This window comes from Phasianus colchicus, chromosome 1 (assembly GCF_987193195.1).
Source record: "Phasianus colchicus chromosome 1, bPhaCol1.hap1.1, whole genome shotgun sequence".
In the NCBI taxonomy this organism is placed as follows: domain Eukaryota; kingdom Metazoa; phylum Chordata; class Aves; order Galliformes; family Phasianidae; genus Phasianus; species Phasianus colchicus.
Genome location: NC_143436.1, coordinates 78,970,574 through 78,995,735, shown reverse-complemented (window position 1 = coordinate 78,995,735; position 25,162 = coordinate 78,970,574). Strand labels below are relative to the sequence as shown.

Genomic DNA, 25,162 nt, shown 5'->3' with positions numbered 1-25,162 from the left:
TGGAGGCCACTTAACAGGCAGTCCTGGGAAAATACATCTGAACAGTCATGATGATCCCAATCTGCTGAACTGAAAGGAGGAAAAAATACTGGTCTCCAACTGCTGAATGCTCTTTAGCACAAACAGTATGCAGCTCTTCTGAGATGATGCCAGAAACAGACCTATTAGGAAGGGGGTCTGCTTCTGAAACTTGAGGCTAGCATCATGAAAGCACAGATGGCAATGTAAAGGAAAAATATGCAAATAAATCCAAGTAAATTTTGAAAAAAAACTTGGCACCAGAGAGCAGAAATGCTTGACTGTCTTTCTCATATTCCTCTAAGTAGACTACTGGATAGCACAGGTTGAAATTGATGCTCAGTATTCTTTAAAATACTTAATTTTAATTTCCTCTTACCTCACTGCCAACTCGGTGTTTAAAAATAAATAAATAAATACAAAAAAACATGGTTGTTATTTACAACACATTGTTTCTTCAGAATGCTATTTCACTATCATTCCCTCTCCCCTTTTTAGCAAAAGAAGGCGAGAATATATTGGACCTAGAATAAGTAAGCAAGCTTTCCAATAACTTCTCATCACTGTGACAGTGTTAATGTAGTTCATACAATTTCTCTCAAGTCAAGGACTTGCCTAATAATTGGTCTCTCATGCAGAAAGTTTTAGAGAGCCTGTAAATATAGGATACATATATTTTTTTTTCTGAAGGGAGCTGGAGCAGTCAGCGATAGTGGATGACTGTAGTAATGAATGAAATACAGTTAATGAATGAAATAAAGTTACATGCATTGACAAAGTGTTTGGAGAAAAGGTATCAGGAAGAAAACAGATGTTTGTTTTTAATGATTACAGGATAATGCATTCATTCTTGAACACAGATGCTGAACACAAAAATGATGCAACTCTTTGAAAAGGAGCTGAAAAGGACATCAGCTTTTCTTCCTCCATTCTTGGTTTCTTCCTTTTCTCCTCTAAGGTTTAGCAGATGCACTCTGAGTAGCTTCTTCCTTCCATTGAGCTTTCTTCTCCATGTTGATACTTGTAAGAGATTCGTGCCTTTTTACAGCCTACAAAATAATGACAAAGCATAAGTAGAAAGTGTCACTTAAGGGGCAACAGAGATGAATTGCTTACAAGATATCTGGCCTAACCTTACCAAGGCAATATCTGGAAAAGAGAGAGTTCCAGATAATTCTACTTTAAACTCATTATTTCTCTGGGAATAAGTTAAGCCCCTCTGTTAATAGCACTAGCAGATGTATTCTGTGCTTATAGTCAGTATTTCATACTAATCTTCGGTACTGAAAACAAAAAATTAAGTATAATAGATTACAGCTGCTGTGAAAACTAAGGTCCCAAAGCAGTTGTCCCCTTTTCCAGTGTTTGTTTTCATACTCTGTGAACCTAAGAGGAATAACTTCTGGGAATTGTTAGTCCTTGATTTCTTCTGCTAACGCCTAGGAGAAGCCTTTCCACTGATCCATTTCAATGATGCATCCTTTTATATTTTGAGAAGTAAATGCAGACAAGTAGAAGTGTTATCACTTCAATAATTTATAGTGCTGGCACTGAGACTCAGTTTTAAAGGTTACCTAGAAATGTTAATAGAAAGAAGACTGAAACATTTTAATCAGAAGAATGGCTTTAGGGAAAGGCAGCCTAGGAGTAGGGAGAGGATGGTTGCTAGGTGTCTACAGCACTTGGGAGCTTTTCTATTAAATATACAGCTTTTTCAATTAAACAGTAATTGGAAAAAAAATTGTTTCATTAAGAGTAAAGGGAGACTTTTCTAATACAATTAAAGAGCACAGAATTAGTGCTCACCATAACTGCCCACGGTTTAAAGACTTTGAGAATTCTGTCTGGGTGAAGAAACACTATTTGCTGTTGCAGTGTATAGAGAGGTACTGTGATTTGTAATAGGTTCACCACACAATTAACTATGGATTGTTTTGGCCCGAGGAACATTTACCTGTCTATCAGACTTACAGAACAGAAAATTACTTTTCCTTTCAAACTTTTGCAGCCTGTCTGAGAAACTAAGGAGTTGCAAGTGCAAGATGAGATTGTGTGTGATGTATTGTGCTGGGCTGGGAAGGCAGTGGGAGAAAAAGATTACTTTTGTATATAGTCTAACAGTGATAACACCCTTTCTTTTCAGACCTGGGAATTAATCAGTGAGCATTACCTTCTGGGGAACTGGAAGGACAAACAGTTCTAAGAATCCAAAGGAGGAACTGAGGAATTTATGTTAAAATGCATTTGCACTCACCAGCCAAAAATTTATGCTTACCTGCTTCCCTCTGATCACCATTGCTATACATCCCATTATTGTCAAGGCAATCATTACATAGCTGAACTTCACCCGCAGAGTGGTCTGTGCTGTTCGGATTGCGTCAATCCTCAAGAAGTAATAAAATAAGACTCATTACTGAAGACCTAAATAAACCAGGGGCTAGTTGTGTGATTTCTCCTGGCATGCTGTCTGTGCATTACACTAGCAGTACTTTGTTCTTTTCACACAAAAAAAACCCACCACCAATAATAAATAAACCCAAGGTTTTACAAGAATGGGCTAGTCTGATCTCTAGAGCTACCTCAGGATAAATGCAAATCATCATAAGAAAGGAGTTCCTCTCAAAGCTGGAACCACACACAATATTTTTAATTTTCAGTTATTCAGCTGTTAGAGAATATTGCCTTTTTAGACCACCTGACTGCACTGCAGTGTCTCTGTATGTATGTTCACTACAGGGAAGACAGGAACAAGAGAAGGGTATTTTTACTAATGCTGGTTTATGATGCTACTTTCTAAAGTTTGTGAATACAGTGAGTACCTTATCCACATTAGAACTGCAGTGTGTTCCAGAACTGTAAAATGTATGTTCCCTCAGTAGCAGAAGAATGGTTAAAAAAAATACTTCTCAGAAGGAATAAAATGTTAGCTGTGTGAGTTTCCTGAGCAGAGGAGCATATTATCACAGCTTAGCAATTCTTTTTGCCTGAGATTCAAAATGGTTTAATTTATGGTGCCTTATGTTTTCCAAAGAAGGCTTCCTTTACTACAGCTATTTATAAGTTTCACACTGGCTGCTGAAAAGAACACTCCTGGAAATTCTGAATGGGACTTGGTAGAATACCAGTGGTTACAACTTTCCTCCTGCTAGAAGAAATAGACTTCATTGAGGTAATCTGTTTTCCTGAGAAATAAAGGAGGCATGGAGGATTGTAAGCTGTCCAAAGTCATCTTTTCTAAGAGAAATCTTCCACGACAGGAATAGCTATTAAAGTTTTCCAAACATTGTGAAGATCATTCTATCAAATCAAATCTCAATTACAGTAAATGGAAAGCGTGCATTAGGAGTATCAATATGAGAAGAGCCAATGAAGTGTAACGCTTCCAGATGTGTTTCCACACTAACCACTGCCCCACTCCTATATATTTAACTCTTCTTGCAGAATTTAGAGTGGATGACTCTCTTCTTAAGGAATTCTAATATGCTACTGATTAAATTTGGCATACTATAAAATTATAGATGAATTGAAAAGCATCAACATCATGGCACAAAATAATTATACGCTAAGCTAACAGACAGAGGAATTAACAGGACTGAGATACTAACACTGTACACAAACATGAGTGAATGTGGAATCCTGTATCATGTTTTAACCCTTATATTTGGAAGGAAAGGATTCACAGTGGTTTGGCATGATAAGTCACATGGGACATAAGAACGGAAAAGCTTTTGGTCTTCCCTTTGAAGAGGAGTGCAAGAGTGGTTTGGTCACCGTTTCAGAGTACTGATCTGAAAAAAAATTCTGATCATAGAGAACACAGTGATCTAGCACAAAGCTAATAATTTAGCTTCCAGGTTACTCGTTCTTACAAATCATCTATGATGATCAACTTGGGTTCAGGATACATTTAAGATGTAATGTGTAGATCTAACAATTTACTAGTTAGTTTTTGAAGTATCTTGGGTGTCCTACACTATATAAGAGGAAGAGCCAGTCATCTGGACATAGCTTTCATTTTAAAAGCAATTCAGTAACATAGTGTTTATTTTGTTTAACAAATTAGTTACATTTGACAATCATCTCTTGCAAGGTACCATTATAATCACGTGCCTTTACAGCTCAACCTTACTCAGATTAGAAAAGGCAAACAAGCTTTTGTAATTTTTTAGTTCTTGATCCCCTTCTCAACTTTGGCTGAATTATTTCCCTCAACAAAGCCAAGAATTCCCTTTTAAATGTCACTGGAAATGCTTTTTTAAACTCATAATTGCATTTTTAAAAATTGCTTTTGTTAAATTTGATCTTCATTTTAGATAGGTATACTAGAACATCCTGTTTTATCTTCTATATCACAGGGACTAAGGCAGTAACATTTGGATTCCAGCAGCAATGGGGAAACTTGCTCTCTGCCTCTGCCCTCAAGACATTCATTAATAAATATTTTACGTGAGTTTCAATTATTTTATGGCTATATCAAGAAAGTTGTATGCAATAGGAGGCTATGACATGTAAAGGAAAACATTAGGAGGTCATGCTAATATTTGCAAAGATGTTTTTTGATTGGATGAATAAAAATGTGATGTTTTTCTAATGAAACTGATAGACACTGGCCATCCCTTCAGGAAAAATCTAGATGATTTACATCTAAATCATCTCAGCAATACAGAATTCTCCAGGTCACATAATCTCATCAACAAGATGATACAATCACAGCAGCATATGAATTTTCAGCTGTGGAAACTCCTTCAGAAAAGGTATTTTGGAATTGCATTCAGGTAACTTATTCCTGTGTAGGCAATTTCTCAGCTTTGAAACTGGCACTTACGAGACGATCTCTGGTATATCCTCTGGCTTCTTGAAATGGCCTGCCCACAGCAAACATTTCTTCTCCCACTCTGTAGGCTTGTGTCCAGGCACCCGCAAAACAGGCCGACCTACAATAAACATAACCAACCAACCAAAAAAGACAGTAAGAAAAGCTGAATCCCTAACCAGTTAGATTGAGTAACTCAGAATTTTATGTACAATTGCAAGAGTTGGTTACAAAACAAAAAGGTTATTGCATGGTCAGATGAATAAACCTCTGAACATGAATTAAACTGAGGGCAGTTTAGCTGGGAAAGCCAAATCTTGTTCATGGCCTCTCTTCTGCAGCTTTAAATCTGCAGAACCTGCTCCAGCATCTAAGCTTCCTAAACTGTGAGATGATAATATTTCTACTACTATTAAATTAGTTCAAAGAAAACAAATGGAACTGCTATAGAAAAGCTGATATCCTGCTCCATAGCATAGAAGAATTTTTTCAGGGAGTCAGAGATATCCTATTTGTAGGCATAAACAACCAGGTGATCATAAGCAAAGACCAGATTCTTAATTTTCATCTCAGGCTTTCAACCTCCATATACAAAACACTCAAAATAAAGTAGGGAAAGGTTTCCTTAAGTAACATTACAATCTTAGCCTACAAAACAAACAAAAAAATAATGGGATGGGATGGATTCTGCATGGATGTATGGATTCATAAATGAATTGGTGGATTCATTAAAGACCTTGGAAGTGGTGTGGATACACATTTTGCTGACAACACTCAGTTATTATGAACCATAAAGAAGATGGATACATGAGAAGAGCTGCAGACCTTCAGAGTCCTGAGTCAGTGGCAGGGCAAATAGAATTCCATGTATATAAATAAGAAGCACTTCCAGTTCACATATGAAAGATAAACTCTAATCTAACCTTTATTGCTGATGAGCAGTCCTTGGGATTTCAAAGAAGTTTGGGGAAAAGTTCAACAACAATAAGGCAGACAGTATTATTAGCAATGATAAGGAAAGGAACAATGAGCAACAACAAAAGTGTTACTTTGTTACTGTACAAAAACACAACTCCAGCATTCTGAAAAGCGTGTGAAATATTGAGCCTTTCTCTCAAAAACAGTTGGACTGCAATGAGAAGAGAAGATCGCTAAGGGTGATCACACGTGTGGAGTGGCCACCACAGAACAAACACCGTATTACACCAAAACCCTGGAAAAGCAACAACTGAATACCCCTCCAGCACAACAAAGAGTACCAGAACTGCAGGAGATGCTGCGAATGTGGACCACAATTGCCCTGTTTTGGAAAGAGTACTGAATTAAGAACAGAGGAAAAACAGCATATGACAGATTCAGAAACAAATACAAGGAGTAGATATTTTCTCACAGTGCCGTTCAGCTGAGGAACCCCTTCCCAGAGGATGTGGATGCTAAAAATAGTTTCAGCCTCAAGATACTCCACAAATTTACAAAACAAAAATCCAGCAAGGATCATTAAACATGAAGACACTGTCTCTGGGACAGAAGTGTAGGGACAGTGCCCTGTTTCACTTATACTTAGATCCTTGCTATCCATCACTATTCCTTTTAGTTCCTACAAAAGTAGTGGCCCCTTTATTGGCCACTACCAGAGACACGACACTGTTAAAGAGATTCTTGGTCTCACCCAGTGCAGATGTGTTTTGGTTTTTTGGTGTTTTTTTTTTAATTTTAAACAGATTTATGCAAAATGCTTCACATCGGTACACTGCTTTGATCTAGCACCAATAGGCCAAGAAGGGAACCAGTAACACAGGCATCTGATAGTGCATCATAACTGTCTCATCTGCAGTGTTTCATGACCCCATCTGACCCACTCCATCTTTAAATATGAATTGAGCCAATAACTCAGATTCTTTCCTGCAGGGCATGTTCAGGTCTGTGAGTAGCTGGAGCTGGTTCTACTACGAAAAACTGCAGAAGTATTTAGCTGGTACAGCCTTCCTAAACCCTGTTTGTGTTAGTGCTGAACAGTCAGTTCCAGCTGAAGAGCCTCACAGTATAGGGCCGTACATCAAATATGACATTAATGACCTACTACAAAGCAGAAGCTGTTATTGTCACAAGAAGAAAATTTGCCTCTTGGCTTTGTTAAAAAAAGAAACACAAGATCTTGCTGCCAATTTTAATGCTCAGTTTTTCAGTCTAAAGATTAAGAGTTAATTCTCACAAAAGCAGGTTGTTCAGATGACTGCAGCCTTGGTAGCTAAACTGTTGACAGCAAGGAACATAGCATAGTCTTTATCACAAACTTACCCCTTGGCTGCACTGGACTTTCCTCCTGGGGTTTGCTGCAGAGCCTCCTGCTCACCTTCGGCCCCACTCCCCGACTCATCCTCAGAAAGGAGGGAATGTTTCTTTCCAGCAGCTTAACAGCCTTATCTGGAAGAGAAAGCAGAGGAAACACAGGGGCTAGGTCTAGCTCAGAACCTTAAGCAGTGTGAAGGCTGGCTTTTAGGTAGGAGGCTGTTCCTCCCCCTGGCCCCAAGAGAAAACAAGAAATAAAAACAGTAGGTACAAATCTAATGCTATGAAGGAAATTGCAGATATAATAATCCATGAAATCTAATAGAGAAATTAAAGATGGCTCTATAAACGATCAGAATCTAATAAAGAAATTAAGGTCAATTTTACAAATTCTAAAATATATCACTTGAGTTTGTCTATTAAGCATATATAGAACAACAAGAGTGACCGGTTACAGCCTGTGAGCAGTTTCTACAGCAGAAGACATAACACCGCTTCAAGGAACTTATCTACTCGGACACACGCTCTGCCCTGGGCAGCACTCTTCCAAGTGCTGTGCACCCACATTTTATTCACCTTGTCCTTCCCAGTGACAGAGCTGGGACCTGGGACGGGCGCTTTGTGGTGCAGCGGACAAAACACCTTACGTATGAAAATGTATGAAAACGCTCTGAAGAAAGTCTTAATGTATTCATTAACGAAACATTTCCGAGGGGAAAACAAACAAACAAACAAAAAGAACACACACACACACACACACACAAAAAAAACCTGGAAGATAAAAGGGCACGTAAAATAAATTGCATTTTTTCTTCTTTATGAAGGAAAATGTCTTCTCTTTGGGGGAAAAGGGATCAATGCCCTCCCGAATGAAGCAGCGTCCAACGTCTTCAGAGGATCAGCAACAACGAGACACACCAGCCCGCTCCTCTCCCGTCTGCGGCTCAGCCCGGAGGCCCCGCACCTCGGCGCTCGCAGGGACCCGCACGGCCTGTCCGGGACCCTCGGAGGCGCCGAGCACCGCGTTACGCGTCCCCCAGCGCGAAGGAAGGACGGACGCCCGCCCGGCCCCGGCGAAACGCAGCCACCCCCGCAGCTCCGCTCCCCGCGCCGGGTCGGCCACTCACCGGCACGGCCCCACATGTCGCTGTCCGCCGCCCGGCCCTGCGCGGCTCCCCTCAATGTCACCGCTCCGCAGCGCTCCGCCCCGGCCCCGCGATTGGAGGTGGGCGGCGGGACGCGCGGGGCCCGTTCGTGGCCGCCGACCCGCCCCTCGGGGCCGCCCGCCCTTCCCGCAGCTCGACGGCGACCTCCGGGCTCGGTGTGCCCGCCAGCTCCGGACCCCCCCCCCCCGCCCCAAGCAGGGCCCGCCCGGCCCCGCTTCGCCCCGCCTTTCCCGTCCGATTGGCCGCCGCCGCGCCCTCGGCCTTTCCAGTATGGCGGCGCCCAGCAGCGCGGTGAGCTGCGAGGACTTCGCTGAGTTCCAGGTAGCGGCGCCGAGGGGAGCGCGCTGCGGGGCGGCGGGGCGGCGATGCAGACCCTGCGGGGCGGTGCGGGGGCTGCGGGCGGCTGTGGCGCTGCGGGACCGCCCGGCCGCCGTGCCCTCGGCGCCCCCGAGGTCCTCGTTCCGCCCTCCCGCCCTTCAGTACCGCTCTCACGGTGCGCACGGAGGCTCCGGCCTTCCCGGTCGCGCAGCCGGGAGCTGAGTGCCCCCGCGCTGCCCCGCCCGCCGTGGGATCGGGCTCTTCGTTAAACGTGACCGGGCTGCGCGGCTTCATGGAGTAAGGCTGCGTGCAGAAGCGGCACGTGTGGGAGCCCGTGGGCTGTTCCGGAGTGTGGTGGCTCGGCGCGGTCTGCCGGTGCTGCTCGGTAATGCCGTGAGCCCTCCGAGAGGCCTGCATCTTCCAAGGGGGCCCCTAAGGGGCTGCAGCCTGGCGCCGGCTTCCCGTTTTCTTCACCCCTGCTGTGCCTGTGGGGCTCCGAGAGCGGGCTGCGACAGCTCTGCCCTGCCTCCTGAGGTGACTGTCCTCAGCGAGCGTGACCCTGCTGCTGTGCGGCGCTGGGGCTGCCTTCGTCGGGTTTTCTCTTCTTTGCATTAGCCCACTTGTCTCCCGCTGGCTTTCCTGCTAAGGAAACCGATTGTTTTGCACCAAGCACATCGAAACTGTGGCTTCCTTGTGTGTTTGTTCCCTCCCCTTCCCCCCATTTCTGAAGATAAACCTTAATTTCTATTAAAACACTGAAGGGTGGTTTTTTTTTTCTGTACAGCTCTTTTGGGTTAAACAATTTTTTTTTTTTAATTTGTTTTTATTTAATACAGGAGTTGCTCAGGGTGATGAGGACGATCGATGACAGAATCGTTCATGAATTAAACACTACAATTCCTACGGCCTCCTTTGTAGGGAAAGTTGACGCCAGCCAGACATGTAAAGAGCTCTACCAATCTGTAAGTCTCTGTTCCTTTAACTTCTGCTCACTTTCTGAGATTTTATGATGTGCTACTAAAGTGGAGAACCTCAGTTTCTAAGGAAGAGGCTGACTTGATAAATCATGCTTTAATGTATTCATAGCTGGCGTGCTTGACTTCTCTCCACATGCGTGTAAAAGCTTTAAAATCACACTGTAGACTGGCTTATCCTGTAGTACTATTCTTTTGAAATGTACTTCCAGATGGCTTGCTTCTTTCTTTGAGAAATGAGTGCTAGCATAGTTTTGTGGTGCTCAAAAACACTTGTTCATATGTCATCTGCATGTGTATCTTTGACTTTTACCATCAGATCCAGTTGGTAGCTACTGCTTAAAGCAATGTTGCTTCTAACATATGGGTTATAGAGACAAAGGGAGTTCTGTAGGCATAGTAATACTTTGATTCCAGAAAGTCTCTCTTAAACTTGTAACAGTTTTTTTAATTTGATGTCTGACCGACTTATGACTTAACCTCTTCTCACTCAGCTTATGGAAGCTCACACCAGCCGAGAGAGAATCATCAAAAACTGCATTGCTCAGACTTCCAGTGTAGTGAAAACTCTCAGAGAAGAGAGGGAAAAGGCACAGGACGATGTAGCATTATTAAAGCAACTCAGGAAAGAGCAGACAAAGGTGAGTGGTGGAGATCTTGAAGGGTCACTTAGAAGTAAGAGGTTGTCTTCCCACCTGGAAAGATCTCGTTGGTGGAGAGAACATGAAGGGGAGCTTGACTTCACAGAATAGAATTGTTTGAGTTGGAAGAGATCTTTAAAAGCTCATCTAGTCCAACTCCCCTGCAATGAATAGGGATATCTACAGCTCAGTCAGGTTGATGTCCACCCTGATTTCGAGTGTCTCCAGGGACACGGCATCCACTGCATCTCTGGACAACCTGTTCTAGTGCTTCACCGTCCTTATTGTAAAAAAATATTTTCCTTGTGTCCAATCTAAATCTGCCCTCTTTTAGTTTGAAACCATTTCCCTTTGTCCTACCACAACAGATGCTGTCCCCTTCTTTCTTATAGCCCCCTTTAGATGCTACACTGAAGCCTTCTCCAGGCTGAACAGTCCCAGCTTAGGCAGTGTTGTACTCTGTTCTTATTGTCTGGATTTGTGAGAACCATAAGAGCAGAACAGAACTGCTTTTATCCTGTAAATGGCATATCTTCTGAGATTCCATTACCCAAATGCCTAGAAAAACGTGTGCTTCTCCACAATGTACTCTAAACTTTGCTGACAGACACCTCCTAGTAGGACGTAACTGTTTACTCTCTTCTGGAGAGTATCTGTCTGGAGGTTCCTTTTGTCTTTTTGAGTCTTGTGAAAAGTAGTGCAACTGCAGGTGGTGGCTATGGGTGCAAAGATATGATCACTAGAAGATAATGAAGTGTTTTTTAAGTTTCTCTCTACAGTTATGCTGCCTTAAAGCCATCCTTTTATGTCATTAGCCTGAGAAGCATCTTTCTTATTCATTGTATTAATTGAGGTTCCTATCCACTTTGAGGAGCTGCCAGGAAGCTTTGAATTCCAGTTAAGCAATTTTTTGTTGTTGTTGTTATTAGTATTTAGTTTAGATTGTGTGAGAGAGACTTCTGGATTTGCACAAGGGATTGTAATGTGCAAACCCCAATCTTGTAGCCTCTGGATGGAAGGTGTACTTCAACAGAGGTGAGCTAGATGGCATATCAGAAGTTTGAAAGAGCATTTCTTTCCAGAGCAACGAAACACTGATGCATTTATAATTAAAGAACTTCCTGGAGGGATGACTGGAACTCAAGGGTTCGGTGTCCATCATTTGATGTTTCCAGGCATTGAATGAACTGTTTGACATATGCTTTTGGAGAAGTGCTCTGATGTGAACTCGTGTTTGAAGAACCAAGTGTCAGGCAAGTGGTTTTGCACTTAAAGTCTAACTTACAGAGCATCCACATTACTTGTCCCCCTGTACTCAGCTCTGGTGAGGCTGCACCTCAAGTACGATGTTCTGTTTTGGCTCCCTCACTATGAGAAAGACATGGAGGCCCTGGAGTATGTCCAGGGAAGGACAATGAAACTGATGAAGGATCTGGAACACAGGTCTTAAGAGAGGAGAGGCTGAGGGAATTGGGACTGTTTAGTCTGGAGTAGAGGAGGCTCAGGAGAGAACTTCTCTCTCACTACAGCTACCTGAGAGGTTGTGGTGAGGTGGGGGTCAGCCTCTTCTCCCGTGTGACTAGCGATAGGATGAGAAAGAATGGCTTCAGGTTGTGCCAAGAGAGGTTCAGTTTGGGTGCTAAGAAAAATTTCTCCAAAAGAGTGGTCAGGCACTGGAATGGGCTGCCCAGAGAGGTGATTGAATTGTTGTCCCTGGAGGTGTTCAAGGAACATATAGCTGTTGTACTAAGGGACATGGTTTAGTGGGGAAATGTTGGTGATAGGTGGATGGTTGGACTGGATGATCTTGGAGATCTCTTCCAACCTTGGTCATTTTATGATTCTGTGATACTTTGGGGAAACTAGTATAATAGCTTAGAATTTTCTGTAAGTTCATTTGCAGTCAATTCCTTAAATCACTTAGTTTCTGAGCTTATCATTGAAACCAGTAAGAAGGTTGCAGTGATATCATTTAATAACTATGGGTGATTTCAAATATTAAAGACAATCCATAATTTGTAAACATCTCAGAAATCCTTTGGTCAGATGACCTCAGATTTACACTTTTTTTTTTCCCCCTCCTCCCACTTCTCCCTTTTTCCTTTCCTTCTCCAGGAGTTCAGTTTTGTTTTTTTTTCTTTTTCTTGGAACTTAGGCAATTTCTCTTGACAGTACATTTCCTATTTTAAGACTATGCCTTTCAAATTTTTGTTTGGTTGCAGTACAGATCTATTTTACTCTTTATTATTTGTGCTTCTCTCATACTGCTAATGGTACAAATCGGGGGACTTTATGCAAGATTACTACTTCTAGGTTACTGATTTAAAAAAAAAACATCCTTGGAGCTGTGCAGGTCTAGCAACTGATTCTTTTAGTCCACTTACGTAAAAAAATCATTTGATTATTGTTGTTATCATAGTTCTCTTATATGAAATTTCAAAATAGCCAACCAAGTTAATTCTGGAAGTCCAAAACATAGCTTGAGTATTAGTTTTATTGAGTGAGTTAGTTGGGCTTAATGTTAGAATCTATTTTAGAAAGAAAAAAACAGCAGCAAAACAACCCAACACAAACCACCTTTATAGCCTTGTTGATTAACACTATTGCATTGCTGTTTGGATCTGCATCTCTAAGCAAAATACTGAAATGGTAGTTTTGCTTGGGCTTGGTGTCAAAGATGATTGTAAACCTATTCATATATTCCAGCAGGGAAAATTCTTCCTTGATACAGTAGATACCTCTTCTCAGCAGAGGTATTATAGAGCCTAGTTATGGTCATCTGATCACCCAGCTAATGCTGTGTTATTATTTCAAATGGTTTGACATCCTATTGAGTAGGCAAAAGCTCATCCAACACCTGTGTAAGCTGTACATGTCTAGATGTCCTGCTTGGAGGTTTTCTTGTTTTGGATAAGATTGCTGTCTTGATTTGCACCTGTTCACCAACTCTCTGACTGGAACTACATATTTTAAGTTGATTCATTCTGGAGTCTAAAAATCCAAGAAAAATAAATCCTAACTGTGGGTGTGACTGACAAATGGACTCTTATATCCCTTCTTTTGCTTCTGGAACTTGTGGAGGGGCCAAATTACCACAGGTCATCTGAATGCAGCTGTCACATATGCTTCATGGAGTTACTAATGGGGCTGAAACAGAGATTCTTACGCTTCTCTTGTATTGAATGAGTGCTCTGGAACTGCTTATTGTGATATTTCAGAGCTCTTCCTGTGTAAACCTAGTTTGTCCAACTATGATCAAATATCGTAATATTTTATGGTTCAAAGACCATAAATGTATACGATCTGTTCTTGTAGACCATTTTTTGGTCAGTGCACCAATAGATGGCAAAAGAAGCAGAAGGGATGTCTTGATCTTAATCCTAAATCAGGAATCTGTGATTTCCCCCTAATTCTGTTGCTAGCTATCTTGTTTGACATGTGGAAGACTGAGAACTCAAGGCTGCAAGCTAAGTGTAGCGCTGCTATCCCTTGTGCTGAGGGCCATTCAACCATAAGTAATTTTTGTCTGTGGAGCCATTAAGGCTGATCAGTTCGTTCTATCAAATCTTGACAGGCAATATTTAAGAATGGATTAGTAACCAGTAGTAACTTCTGCTTTCAGGGTGCCCACTGCAGACTTCCCTAGCCTGCCCAAAGCATTGACTGAATGCAAGGACCAGGCTTGCAGGATGATTAACTTCAGTTTGCACCTCATATTGGGTTTTTGTCACAGAAGTTGCAGAAGTGGTGAATACTGATAGCTGCAAGGAATGTCTTGACAATAACTTCTTTCTTTGTCTGTTATTTTCTACAGTTGAAATTGATGCAGTCGGAGCTGAATGTTGAAGAAGTGGTAAATGACAGAAGCTGGAAGGTACTCAGTCATTTTAGAAAGCGATGTAGCTCTGTGCTATGGGTTTGAGCTGTCCTGCCCTGGAGCTGTGGGACAAATGTTTTATGAAGCAGGCTAACTAGGAACAGTGAGGGCAGTGCTGGGGCAAGTGTTTCAGGTCAGTCATTTCAGGGTTTTCAGTCAGATTTCAGGGCTTTTCAGAGGCACTGTGGAGGAAAGAAATGAGGCTGATATAGTGGGGAAGAAGGACTGTAGAATGCTTCCCATAATAGATCTCCTTCTCAGCTTTGCTCAGTGGCTAGGGGCTTGGTAGACTTGTCTGTGGTAGCCTGTCTGAAAAGCTTGACTGGGCCTCTTCTGGTGCCACAGGGATGAGCTTTTCAGTCATGGCTCTGGTGCCAGTCATGCTTCTGAGCAGAGGCTGGACGAGGATGCGGTTGTAGAAGTTAAACCTCTTTCTGACAGAGTTTCTGCAGGCCTGGATGGATGATCCTAGTGTGAAGAGCAGTCCTGCTGTTGTTTTCTGGTGTCACCTTCTGGATTGATGGCCCCACTCCCTTAATCTCAGCTTTAGGATTTTAGTTCTAGGTTTCATCAGGATAAATGGAATACGACTTCATGTCTTCTGTATTCTTGGAAATCATTACCATAATAGAGCTGGATGGAAGCTAAACAAATGAGTGTTTACATGTTTTCCCACTCAGTCTCTGTACTGTTTAGAAAAGCTTATCATGCCCTTAATTAGTTAGTCATGCCCTTAAGCTTAATTAGTTTTGAGCCTGCTTGAATGTGACTAAGAAGTACCATAACTACACCAGTGGCAGAAGTACCATAACAACACCAGTGGCAAATGTTTCATGGAAACAGCACTGGCGATTTTATTATTAAAGGGCTTAGGGTTGGTTATGGGGAGAAATGCCTATTTCTCCTCCAGTATCTCTATACCAAAACCCGGAGTTGGCACCAAACTTAGCACTAATACCAATGATTTCTAGTAGCTACATTAGGTTATTTTAGGTTATGTCATTTTATTAGTGACAGAAATGCCTGACTTTTCCTGGGAATGGAGAATGTTTCGTTGAAAAGTGGTGAGGTATGCACATGGTGCAGAGAGATTTCAGCCTGCAAGTGTTTAGAGAAGGACTTGAAGAGAAATGTCTGCCTGGGTTTTATCTCCAGCTATACTGTCACATCCCTCTGAGTGCAGGCTTAGCTGAGGTCTCATTCAGCTGTGAAAATACTCCACCGATGGAATTAGATTCAGTCAAAGCTATGGATTTAATACCACTTGTTATATGGCAATGATTATTGGAGTGCAGGTGAGAACCTCTGCTCTTTTTTAGTGTTGCAGACTTTTGGTTGAAAAATACCCTCATGGATTTACATTAACCCTGGCCACTGCAAACTGGAAATATGTGATTAAGAAACAGTTATTTTGAGATACTTACTCTGGGTAGCTATAGCAATGGTGAGATGCACAAAAATGCTGCTTTATAGCAGTGCATGTGGTGGAGATCTGTTTGGCTGATACCAAGCAAGTAACTGACTTCCAAAACAAGACAATGACATTAATCTCTCTGCACCACCTCTACATGAGAGTTCGTTTTTGCAGTGTTTTGTATTAATACATGAAAGACAGCAAAATCAAACTTTACCTGGCAACATTAAGTTTATGGTACCTTGAGTGCTTTTTCCTATGTGAAAAACAACAGTAACACTTCGCAGGTAGGCTACAGGAATTAAGTGGACTGAATAACACCCTGGGGTGTATGGGTAGATGCTCTAAAAGTAGGAGACAGTGTTAGTAAGATTGCAATATTGATTTTCCATGGGCTTCAGAGTTGCTGTTAAATATGCTTTAAAAGATTGCATGATAGTGTGTTGGAAGGTGAAATGGTTTTGGAATGTTATTTGATGTGAGAGAACCTCCCTTACAGCAGTTTAGACTACATTTCCAGTACTCTTTAAGGCATATATGCCATAGAATGACTTGGAGAAAAATGGTGCAATTTACTTAGTATGAAAATGTTTCTAATGGGAGACTTGTGTGGCTTTTAATTTCTACAGTTTCCTTCTATTGATTCCCTGATCTCAGATCTTTACACACCTTCCAGAGGTGCCCACTGCATGTGGTAATTGAATGGGACAGGCTTTGCATGCATTTGGAAGAAATTGCATCAGAGTTGTCATGTTTTCTCTATTATGAATCAGTTTACAGTATGTATTCTGCTTCTTAAAGTAAATTTGAAGCGAAGTTGAGGATTACTTAAATTGATGCTGTAAGGCATGCTGCAAACTTCACTTTTACTGAAGTAGCTGTTGGTTCTGCATGCTGAATAAGGAGACCAATTGCAGAATTGTCTAATTCTATACTAGATTAACATATTTATATAAAATGATGCATAACTTCCTCAAATTTAAAGACCCTTCACATTGCACGTGAAGCCTGGGGGAGACTTCACAAAATTTGACATCCTAAAGATCAAAGACAATTTGTATCAGAGGAGGACCAGTTTAGCTTGGCAAAATGTGCTCTCACATGGGTGCCAACAGTGGCTTAGTAACTGCCATTGCCTTGATGTGGTGCTAGGTGGTGCTGGTGCCACTTTTCAGGACATGCACTGGTCAAAGTTTGGTGCTAAAATGGTAAATAATTAAATTCTTTGACAACTTTTTGAATCTGCATGTTATGCTTTTGATTCAGACTGCTGTATTTGTTATAGTCATACTTATGTAGATATACTTACTTGTTAGGGTAAGCAGACTGCTTGCTGAGCTCTGCCGCTTGAGCTAAAGTAAAGTGATCTTCAATCTCTAGTTCTGTGTCCCAAATTTTATCCATAGAAGGTGCCAAAGGTAAATGAAGTGAGAGCAGTTTGCCCTTTGCATGGAATGCTGGCAACAGCACCACCTGCAGCCAAATAACTTAAAGTAAGGGCACGGCTTCCAAGAACACTTGCACCTCTCTTTGTCTCTTATCACTATATACAACGCATTTGCTCAGGAAAGAGTAGAATCTGATGCCAAGATTGGAACACTGCAGTGAACTTCAGAGAACACAGCTGATCAGGATCTTTTCACTCATCATTTCCCTCCCTCTTTAAAACCATAACAAACAAAAAAACCTCCTACCAACCAATTAGCCAGAAAGTTCAGTGTCTTTGACGTAGACAGACCACAAGGATGATAAGTGCCTTATCTGAGGGGGGATACTGTTAGTGCTGTGCAGTTCCCCAGCACTGAGCTGCACACTTTGGATTTAGTAAAGCCAGCAGAGAAAGCAAGTGGAGACAGATGGGCTGGTAAGTGCCATTTATTGATACCATGGTGCTGGGTGCCTTGAGCTGGCTGTAGCAAGAAGGAACTGTTACCTGAAGTAGGTCTGACAAAGACTGATTTGCTTTTGCTCTTCTGTTTTGTTGTCTCAGGTATTTAATGAGCGTTGCCGAATTCATTACAAGCCTCCGAAGAGTCAATGATGTGAAGTACTTTCCATCAAGGTGGTCCACAATCATGAGAGCCAAACTGGAAAGAGACCTTGGGCAAGCCATACTTGGGCCTTGCAGAACCAGGATAACCCAGTCTTGCTTTATTTTGGACCTACTTAGCTGGAATCTCAAGGTTTAAATAATTCTCCTATAATTAAGAGAAAACTCCTCTTTTGTACAAAATATGTGGAAAAATGAGTTTTATAGTATTAAAATAATTTTCAAATTGAATGTGAAAATGGCATTTTTCTTGAACTTCTCAAACTGCAGATGTCGTAGAGGGGAAGACAAAGTAAAGAAAAACAAAGGAAGAAGCAAAATCCCAGCTCAGAACAGGGAGAAGGAGATTCTCTTAGAATCAGTGCACAGTAAAAGATAAGTGAGCATGGTGTGTTTGTGTGAGTAGTTTACAAAAATTCAAAAGAATATAAAAATTGCAGAATGATAAACTGCGGGTTCAGCGCACATCAAAGCAAGAAGCTCCCAGCATTGTTTTGAACTACTGAACTCCAGTGACGTTGTTTCAAAATTTGAATGTGGACACAATTTTGCCATTGTTCCCCCTTTGCTGACAGGCAGCATCTGTGTGGTCTTTTGAACAGCATTCAGGAAGCTGACAGATAACTCTCCAGTGTCTGTATTCCATCCGTTCTTCTGAGCCCTTAAAATTAATTCTTTAGGTGAGTTGTATCTGAGAGGAGGGAATAGCAGTGTGTGCCTGATACTGCTGAAGCTGGCCACAGTGTTGTGTTTAGAAAGCTTTAAATGCAGCATTCCTGTGGCAAGGCAGCAGTGGAAACATCATTTAAAACAGGGTAAATGTGAGGAAAATGAAATTGCTGCAATCATATATCTAGTTTTTACTATCTCTATATGTCTGACTGTCAAATAACAAGGTCCACTTTGTTACCAGCTCTTCTGTTACAGCTAGAAATAGGTCTTGACCAGAGCCATAAAATGCAGATTCTATCTTGCAAATGCTTTGGAATTCAGTTATGCCACTGAAATGGCTGTGAACTCTCATGTCCTTAAAAGCTTTGCATATATGGGGAACAGGACGTAGCTGGAGGAGTATACATTGTCACAGAAATCTGGCAGGGTTCTATGCAGTATAATCTCTTTTATGGTCCTATGTCCAGTAGAGACTTAGATTGATGGTGGCCTTTGTTTTGGAGTAGCAGGGTAGTTGTGATGTCACTCATTTCCACTTTTCTTTGGGAATGAGGCAGCAATCTGCCCCAATTCTTTGAGGATATGAACTCTTAATGCTGAAAAACCTTGACCTGCATTCCCCACAAGGTACTGCAACTGCTCTAAGCAGAACTTCACTCTGGTTGCCAGCTCTCATTTCACTCTTGCAGAAAAACAATGAAAATACTTCAAGTCTAAAAGAAGAAAAAATGTTCTTCAACTGTTACATTCCTATAGTAGCTTATTCTTGATTATTAAAACAAACTAGAAATCAAGTACTGCTCAGAACTGTGGGCCAAGTTGCTAGTAACATAATTTCCATAGGAGATGCTCCACTGATCAGATAGTGAGAGCAAGTGGTTTGGATTTTGAAGTTAGTTCTCTAATACCAGATCTTAATGTAAGGTCCTAAAATCTTTGTTCTCTTTAGGGTCTAAATTTAGAACTGCAATCCATTTAAACCACTCATACAGTATGAACTTCTGTCAGTGTCTACGCAGGTGACATCATAGAATCACTCTGGTTAGAAAAGACCTTAAAGATCATCGAGTCCAACCATGACCTAACCATACTACCCTAACTAACAGCCCTCAGTACCTCTGAAGAATTAATTACTGTTCTACTGTAACCATTCATTTAAATAAAGAGCCAAGAAAGTAGATTTGAATAAGCCCTTATGTGGAAAAACTTTTGAAACTCAAGAAAGCTTTTATGTCCCAAACACCCCTTTTGTTTACAGAGGGTTGTACTAGAAAGCTGAATTACTCTATTTGGTTTACTCTGAGCACAGAGGATTATCTTACAGTATATGGCAAATCATATGGATCAGTGGCTGCTTGAATCTGGTTGCTGAACTCACTGGAACGAAGGTGAGTGCCTGGAATTGCATGTCATGCTTTGGGGCATGGGGAAGGAGAAAAAGGCTTTGCTGTCTTAAAGAATCAGAATCATTTGATTTGGGAGGGACCTTTAAAGGTCATCTAGTTCAACTCCCCTGCAATGAACAGGAATACCTACAGTTACATCAGCTTGCTCAGAGCCCCATCCAGGCTGACCTTGAATGTCTCCAAGGATAGGTGTTACAAGCCAAAGCAGCTTGTGGTTCATTACACTGATCACAGCCCTCTAAGTTAAGACTCAGAACAGAGTCAAGTGGTGATTGAGCAGTGGTGTGCCTTTATTAAAAGATGAGTGAGCGAGAGAAGAAAAAGAAGGAAGGAGAGAAAAAAGGAAAGAAAAGCAAGTCACCATGGCAGATACTGTAATGTCCTGGGGGTGTGTGTTCCTTCTTCTGAGGTGATTGAGGATATGGTGGGGCAAGCACCATTGGCTGCAGGGTTGGCAATTCCTTTTATGCAATATGATCTCTTCCACTTGGACCAGAAGCTATTGCCAGGCAGAAGAGTCTGGTACTACATGCTGTGTGCATATTGAACCAGTTCTCCCTTTGTGTGGTGATTGTGGAGGGTCATAGGTGGAGTAGGACCCAAGAGCACCTTAAGCAAGAGGGCTAACCTGGCTTCTCCACTGTGCTTGTGTGAAACCTGTGTTTGTTCTGTAACTTTCAGAAGAGTGTTACAGTACAGTTTTTGTTCTGAGGCCTTCACGAGATTGTTGCAGTTTTGTCTCCAGTAGCCGGTTACTTGTAAATCCATCTCTTAACCAATGAGAGAAAGAATTCACAATGTTACAGTTCTGTATGGAGTTGTTACAGAGTCTGAGCCAGAAAGAAATGTCACCTTATTCCCACAAGGGGGCTCCCAGCACCTCTCTGGGCAATCTTTTTCCAGAGCCTCCCTGCCCTTACGGGACAAAATTTCTTCTGTGTGTCCAATCTAAATCTCCCCTCTTTCAGTTTGAAACCATAACCCTTGTCCTGTCAAGCAGACCCTGCTGGAGTCTGTCTCCTTCCTTCTTACGTCCTCCTTTAGATACTGAAAAGCCACTATTAGGTCACTTCAGAGTCTTCTCTTCTCCAGGCTGAACAGCCCCAGCTCTGTACATGGAGGATACAACACGTTGTATAAGTTGGATGAAACATGGAATCATACAAGGTACAAACGTAAGAGTTGCAACAGCGCACAGTAGATAAAATAGGATACGTTTGACCCATGGGCAATTTGTTTAACAACTTTTTCGTTATCATTCAATTTTCAGACAACAATTAGAGTCATTCAATTTGCCACAGACACCTCCCAGTGACTCTTCGGGAGTGGTGACACGAATGTTACATAATGAATAAATAGTAGAGAGTGAAAAGAGACAACCGTACGTTTGGCAATAATCATACATTTAACAATAACCAATAATAATAAATAAATAAGTAAAACAAATAGAGGTATTTGTGTCAGCCACTTTCCCCACCCAGGAACTCCCAGTGTAAGCCAGGATCCAGATGGGAATTCTTCAGTAGAGCTTGTGGTGTTAATGAATAGCCATACAATATTACACTTCAGTTAATTCACCAAAAACGTATCTAGTCCAATTTGACAGTATGTGGACTTGCCATGTAATGTTTTCTAAGATGATTTAGTGTTATGAGAACTCTTCATGTGAGCATTTCCAAAGCAATTCAAATGCTGAGAGATATAAATACTAGTTTGGCAAGTTCAAGTATTGTTACAGTCTACAGAACATTTCACAGGATAGTGTGTGCAGGATACCCCACAGTGTAAACCATGCAAGAGGAGTAATCCCAGAAACACACATATCTCTTATCAAAACATAGGCGCTTTCCAACAACCATGTTTTGGATGGAACTCCTGGACTGGTGTGACACTGAAAAGCATCAGTGCAAAAGGCTCCCAGGGAGGTACACCACACCTACACAAATGCAAATGCTCCAATCACGCCTCCCTTTTGTTGAGGGGTGTACACAAAGGCAAGAGGCTAAAACAACACCTTTTAGGTTTCAATATGACTAAAAACTGCAAACACCACACCTAAGTTACATGACACACTTCAGTTTACTCCTTGAAACTCCAGGAGGTGCACACCGCTCAAACCACTCCTCCCTTTCTTTGTGGGGAGCACAGAAATGCAAAGAAGCTAAAGCAACACTTTCTAGGTTTCAGTAAAGTTAAATAAACTTCTGGGAGAGGCACACACTTTTAAGTCACAAAATATCACTTCCCCAAGAGGTGCACACAAAAAAGGTTCAAATTTTGCACTTCAGTTACAAGACAAAAGCAGAGAGGTCTTCTCGAGGAGGCATGTATTAAACTATATGCAAATATTCAAAATACGTCCCCGAGAGGTATAACATAAATAGTAAAGATTCAGAATATGGAGCAGTCTTCCTGGAGAAGGACTCACGTCTAAATTTTCAAAAATGTCACAGACAGGTACACACAGAAGAGGTTTCAAACTGTATCTGGAAGGACAACACTCTCACAGCAGGTATCCTGCTTTGATTACTCCATTAAATAAATGTCTTGCTCCAATTTATAGGAGGGAGAAGAGGTTCTTTTTAATATCTGTATACCTGGCATGAGATTAAGAAACAATGGTTCAAATGTTGGTCCAACCAGTTTATTACAAATCTTAATCAGGGAGATGGGGAAGGGGAGGATGGACACTATTATGAATTAGGGTAATGGGGAAGGGAAAGAGAGTGATAGAAAAGATAGGAAAGAAGAAGCAAGGAGTCTTTATAGGAAGCAAGAGGGAGATAGTCACCACCATGGATCCAGCGTGGTTCGTAGTTCAGCCATTGATCTTCAGTAGTGGTGGGTCGTCGGGCGTTGTTGTTCTGTTGATGATGATGTTGACCACAGCAATGATGGCCCCTTTTCAATGGTAGTACCAACTTATTTATAAGTCCAAAGTGGTCAAGTCAGCTCTCTTTGGAGTGGCAGCTCAAATCCAAAGTGGTTGAGTCAACTCTCCTTGGAGTGGCAGCTTCTGGCTCTGGGATCTCATCAGAAACTCCTTTGTCCCATCTTCCGGGCCTTGCCAGCAGGTAAGAGGGAGCAGGGATGCCCACCTGCCTCCTGTTTTCCACAGGACACAATGGTATCATTCCCCAGTTTTCCCATACCAAGCTGAAGCTATTTAGTCACGGGCCAGATCTTCAGCCAGTAAACACTCCTGAGCACTCTCTTCTGGAGGCATGCAGCTCTGGAGAAAGGTGCTTTCAAATGTCCACAAAGTGATGTCGATTGTCACATGATAGCACCCATCACTTGCCTCCTCAATAAATCAATCATAGTCTTATCACAAGAAATACCTCAGGAAGCATCTTTGAGCCCAAAAAAACAAAGAAGGATTCTCACAGAGAGGTATCCTTGACTATCACAGGGGGTTGGAACTAGATAATCTTAAAGGTCCCTTCCAGTCCAAACCATTCTATGTTTCTATGGTGCTATGATATGGTTGGCTTTCTGGGCTACAAGGACAACTTTTGGGCTCATGTTCAGCTTGCCATACACCAGTAACTTTCTTGTCCTTTATAGTAGGTCTGTGCTCCACCCTTACATCCCTCAGCTTGTCCTGATAATGGGGTTACCCAAGAACTTGTACCTGGATTTGTTTCCATGGGAAGTTTTGCAATGGTACATAAGTGGCACTGGTGTGAGTTAGAGGCCATACTAGACAGGTACAGATAAAATATTTTGTGTCTAGTGAACTCCTTCCATTCTGGAATCCTTCAATTTTACCATCAAGGTAATCACAAAATTACTTGGCTTCTTGATGTCATGTATACATCAAAAAAACTGGACCCAACAAGTACCTGAATTTCATCTCTTTCCGTAGTTTAAAGCATTTTAACGTAGTTAAAAGCATTTTAACCTACTCAGTCTGTTCTGTTCCTCATGCTTGCCCCTGTAATGGGCCATTGTTGGGAAATACTCGGTATAGGTGGGCAGATCCAAGTAGATTAGAAAGCCCTCTCCCATGTATGCTTCTTACCTCCTGTTGTGAAATAAAAAGAAAGAATTTTTTCTGACACTCAGTGCTGTTGTCTTCTATAGCCCTTAGGCACTCAAGACTGGTGAAATAGCTGATCTCTTTACAGAAAGTTTTTAAGGTTGTAGCTTGATTATCTTGAAACAGTGTGAGGGAGGAGGCTTTTGCTACCATGGGCTGAGACAAAGAATTTCCTGGTGCCGAAGTTCAGATTTCTGTTCATTTTTATAGTTGATGTCCGATTTCAGAAATTTCTTGAATTCAGGGTCAGTATCAGGAGGGGAAACCTTTTTATTTTCAGAACAACACGTTTAAAGTTGAGACTGTTTTTCTTGTGATGATGCCAGCTGAATCATCAGATGGTAGATGAAGAGCTGTTCTCTTTTTACAGCTCTTGAAATTTGGTGCAGACCGTGTTTGTTCAGTCATGGTCAATCTTGTCTTAATATTGTGAAACAAGACTGATCTACTCACTTAGGCGTCCCAGTCATATATTTAGAGCTGGCTTCATTTCTTGTTTAGAAATAACTCATAAACACATTTCTTGTTTGTTTCTGTTTTGTTTCTCTACTGGTACTTTTATTGACTACAATTTGTGTTTATTACTTAAAATTGCTTACATGAGACCAGAGAGTAGTAGCCCTCAAGCTGCAAAGATTTTCTTCTTCAAAAGTTGAATAGCATATACTGCAAAATGCTACACATCTTTAAGGCCAGAAAGAATAGTAGCGCTGCTCTTCCAGTTAACAGCAGTGCACCTGTGTGAAAAGAAACTGCAATCTCTGCAAGTGCTAGGCATACCCTGGAATTATATGCAATGTCAAACGTGTTTAAAACAACGGTGACACAAGGAAGCTCATAAATGTTCTGCAAGGATAGCTGTTCCTTTCAAGGCAGTGTTCCAAATACTGCTTCATTACATCCAGAGCTTTATGAGAGGTTTAGATGAAGGTTGCTGTCAACAGTTTAGCAGCTAGTTCGGCCTGGTTCCATGACTAGCAGGGCAGAGGGATTTCGCGAATCCACTCCTCTGGAAAAGGGAAACAGGGGACCCCAAAATAATTAAAAACAGCAGCAATGATCTGAGGAGAAACTAATTTACTGGTATACGTATTATGGTATATAATAATGGTATTGGAATACAAGATAACACAGTATAATATAATTAGAATTGAAGCTATCAATATCAAATATAATGAGAGAGAGCGTCCAAAAGGTGGATAGGCCTCACCATAACACCGAGCTGAGATGTGCAGTCTGGTTGAGCAGCAGCGAGGAGAGCCTGACGAAGAAGAGAAAGGTCAGAAGACCTTCCAAGGCCTTATATCTGCAGAAATGATAACAGCACAGTGAACAGACTTCTGGGGAATGTAGTTGTTCTTCTTTTCTGGGACAGGTACCTGGAACTAGAGCATTAACATTTTAACTCCCAGTGCACTGCATGATGTTATGATATACTGATATCCGTCCGATATGATATAATGAATACCAAAAATCATAAAA

At 41.6% G+C, this 25,162-nt stretch overlaps 2 protein-coding genes across 3 annotated transcripts; one reads left to right on the top strand and one right to left on the bottom strand.

Annotated features, from left to right (window-relative positions):
- Positions 1–814: 814 nt before the first annotated feature.
- On the bottom strand, positions 815–8,408 carry FAM162A (family with sequence similarity 162 member A). Its single transcript, XM_031610298.2, has 5 exons — positions 8,248–8,408; positions 7,130–7,255; positions 4,844–4,952; positions 2,294–2,402; positions 815–1,067 (listed from the first exon to the last, which is right to left on the bottom strand). Exons 1-5 carry the CDS (start codon positions 8,261–8,263, stop codon positions 972–974), a joined length of 456 nt encoding a protein of 151 aa, XP_031466158.2. The 5' UTR covers positions 8,264–8,408; the 3' UTR covers positions 815–971.
- A 49-nt stretch (positions 8,409–8,457) lies between these two features.
- MIX23 (mitochondrial matrix import factor 23) lies at positions 8,458–17,778 on the top strand. Of its 2 annotated transcripts, XM_031610296.2 has the most exons (5): positions 8,459–8,607; positions 9,441–9,566; positions 10,073–10,219; positions 14,034–14,093; positions 17,501–17,772. In XM_031610296.2, exons 1-5 carry the CDS (start codon positions 8,557–8,559, stop codon positions 17,549–17,551), a joined length of 435 nt encoding a protein of 144 aa, XP_031466156.1. In that variant the 5' UTR covers positions 8,459–8,556; the 3' UTR covers positions 17,552–17,772. The 2 variants fall into 2 exon arrangements, with proteins under 2 accessions (XP_031466157.1, XP_031466156.1); XM_031610297.2 differs by lacking the exon at positions 14,034–14,093 and having other exon boundaries at positions 8,458–8,607; positions 17,501–17,778.
- Positions 17,779–25,162: the final 7,384 nt, after the last annotated feature.

Coding starts and splice junctions, on each gene's coding strand:
- FAM162A (XM_031610298.2), bottom strand. Junction 4,953..7,129: donor AAGTCCAGTGCAGCCAAGGG/GTAAGTTTGTGA, acceptor TGTTTATTGTAG/GTCGGCCTGTTTTGCGGGTG. Junction 1,068..2,293: donor TGGTGATCAGAGGGAAGCAG/GTAAGCATAAAT, acceptor ATTATTTTGTAG/GCTGTAAAAAGGCACGAATC.
- MIX23 (XM_031610296.2), top strand. CDS start 8,557: ATGGCGGCGCCCAGCAGCGCGGTGAGCTGCGAGGACTTCGCTGAGTTC. Junction 9,567..10,072: donor GTAAAGAGCTCTACCAATCT/GTAAGTCTCTGT, acceptor CTTCTCACTCAG/CTTATGGAAGCTCACACCAG. Junction 14,094..17,500: donor TAAATGACAGAAGCTGGAAG/GTACTCAGTCAT, acceptor TTGTTGTCTCAG/GTATTTAATGAGCGTTGCCG.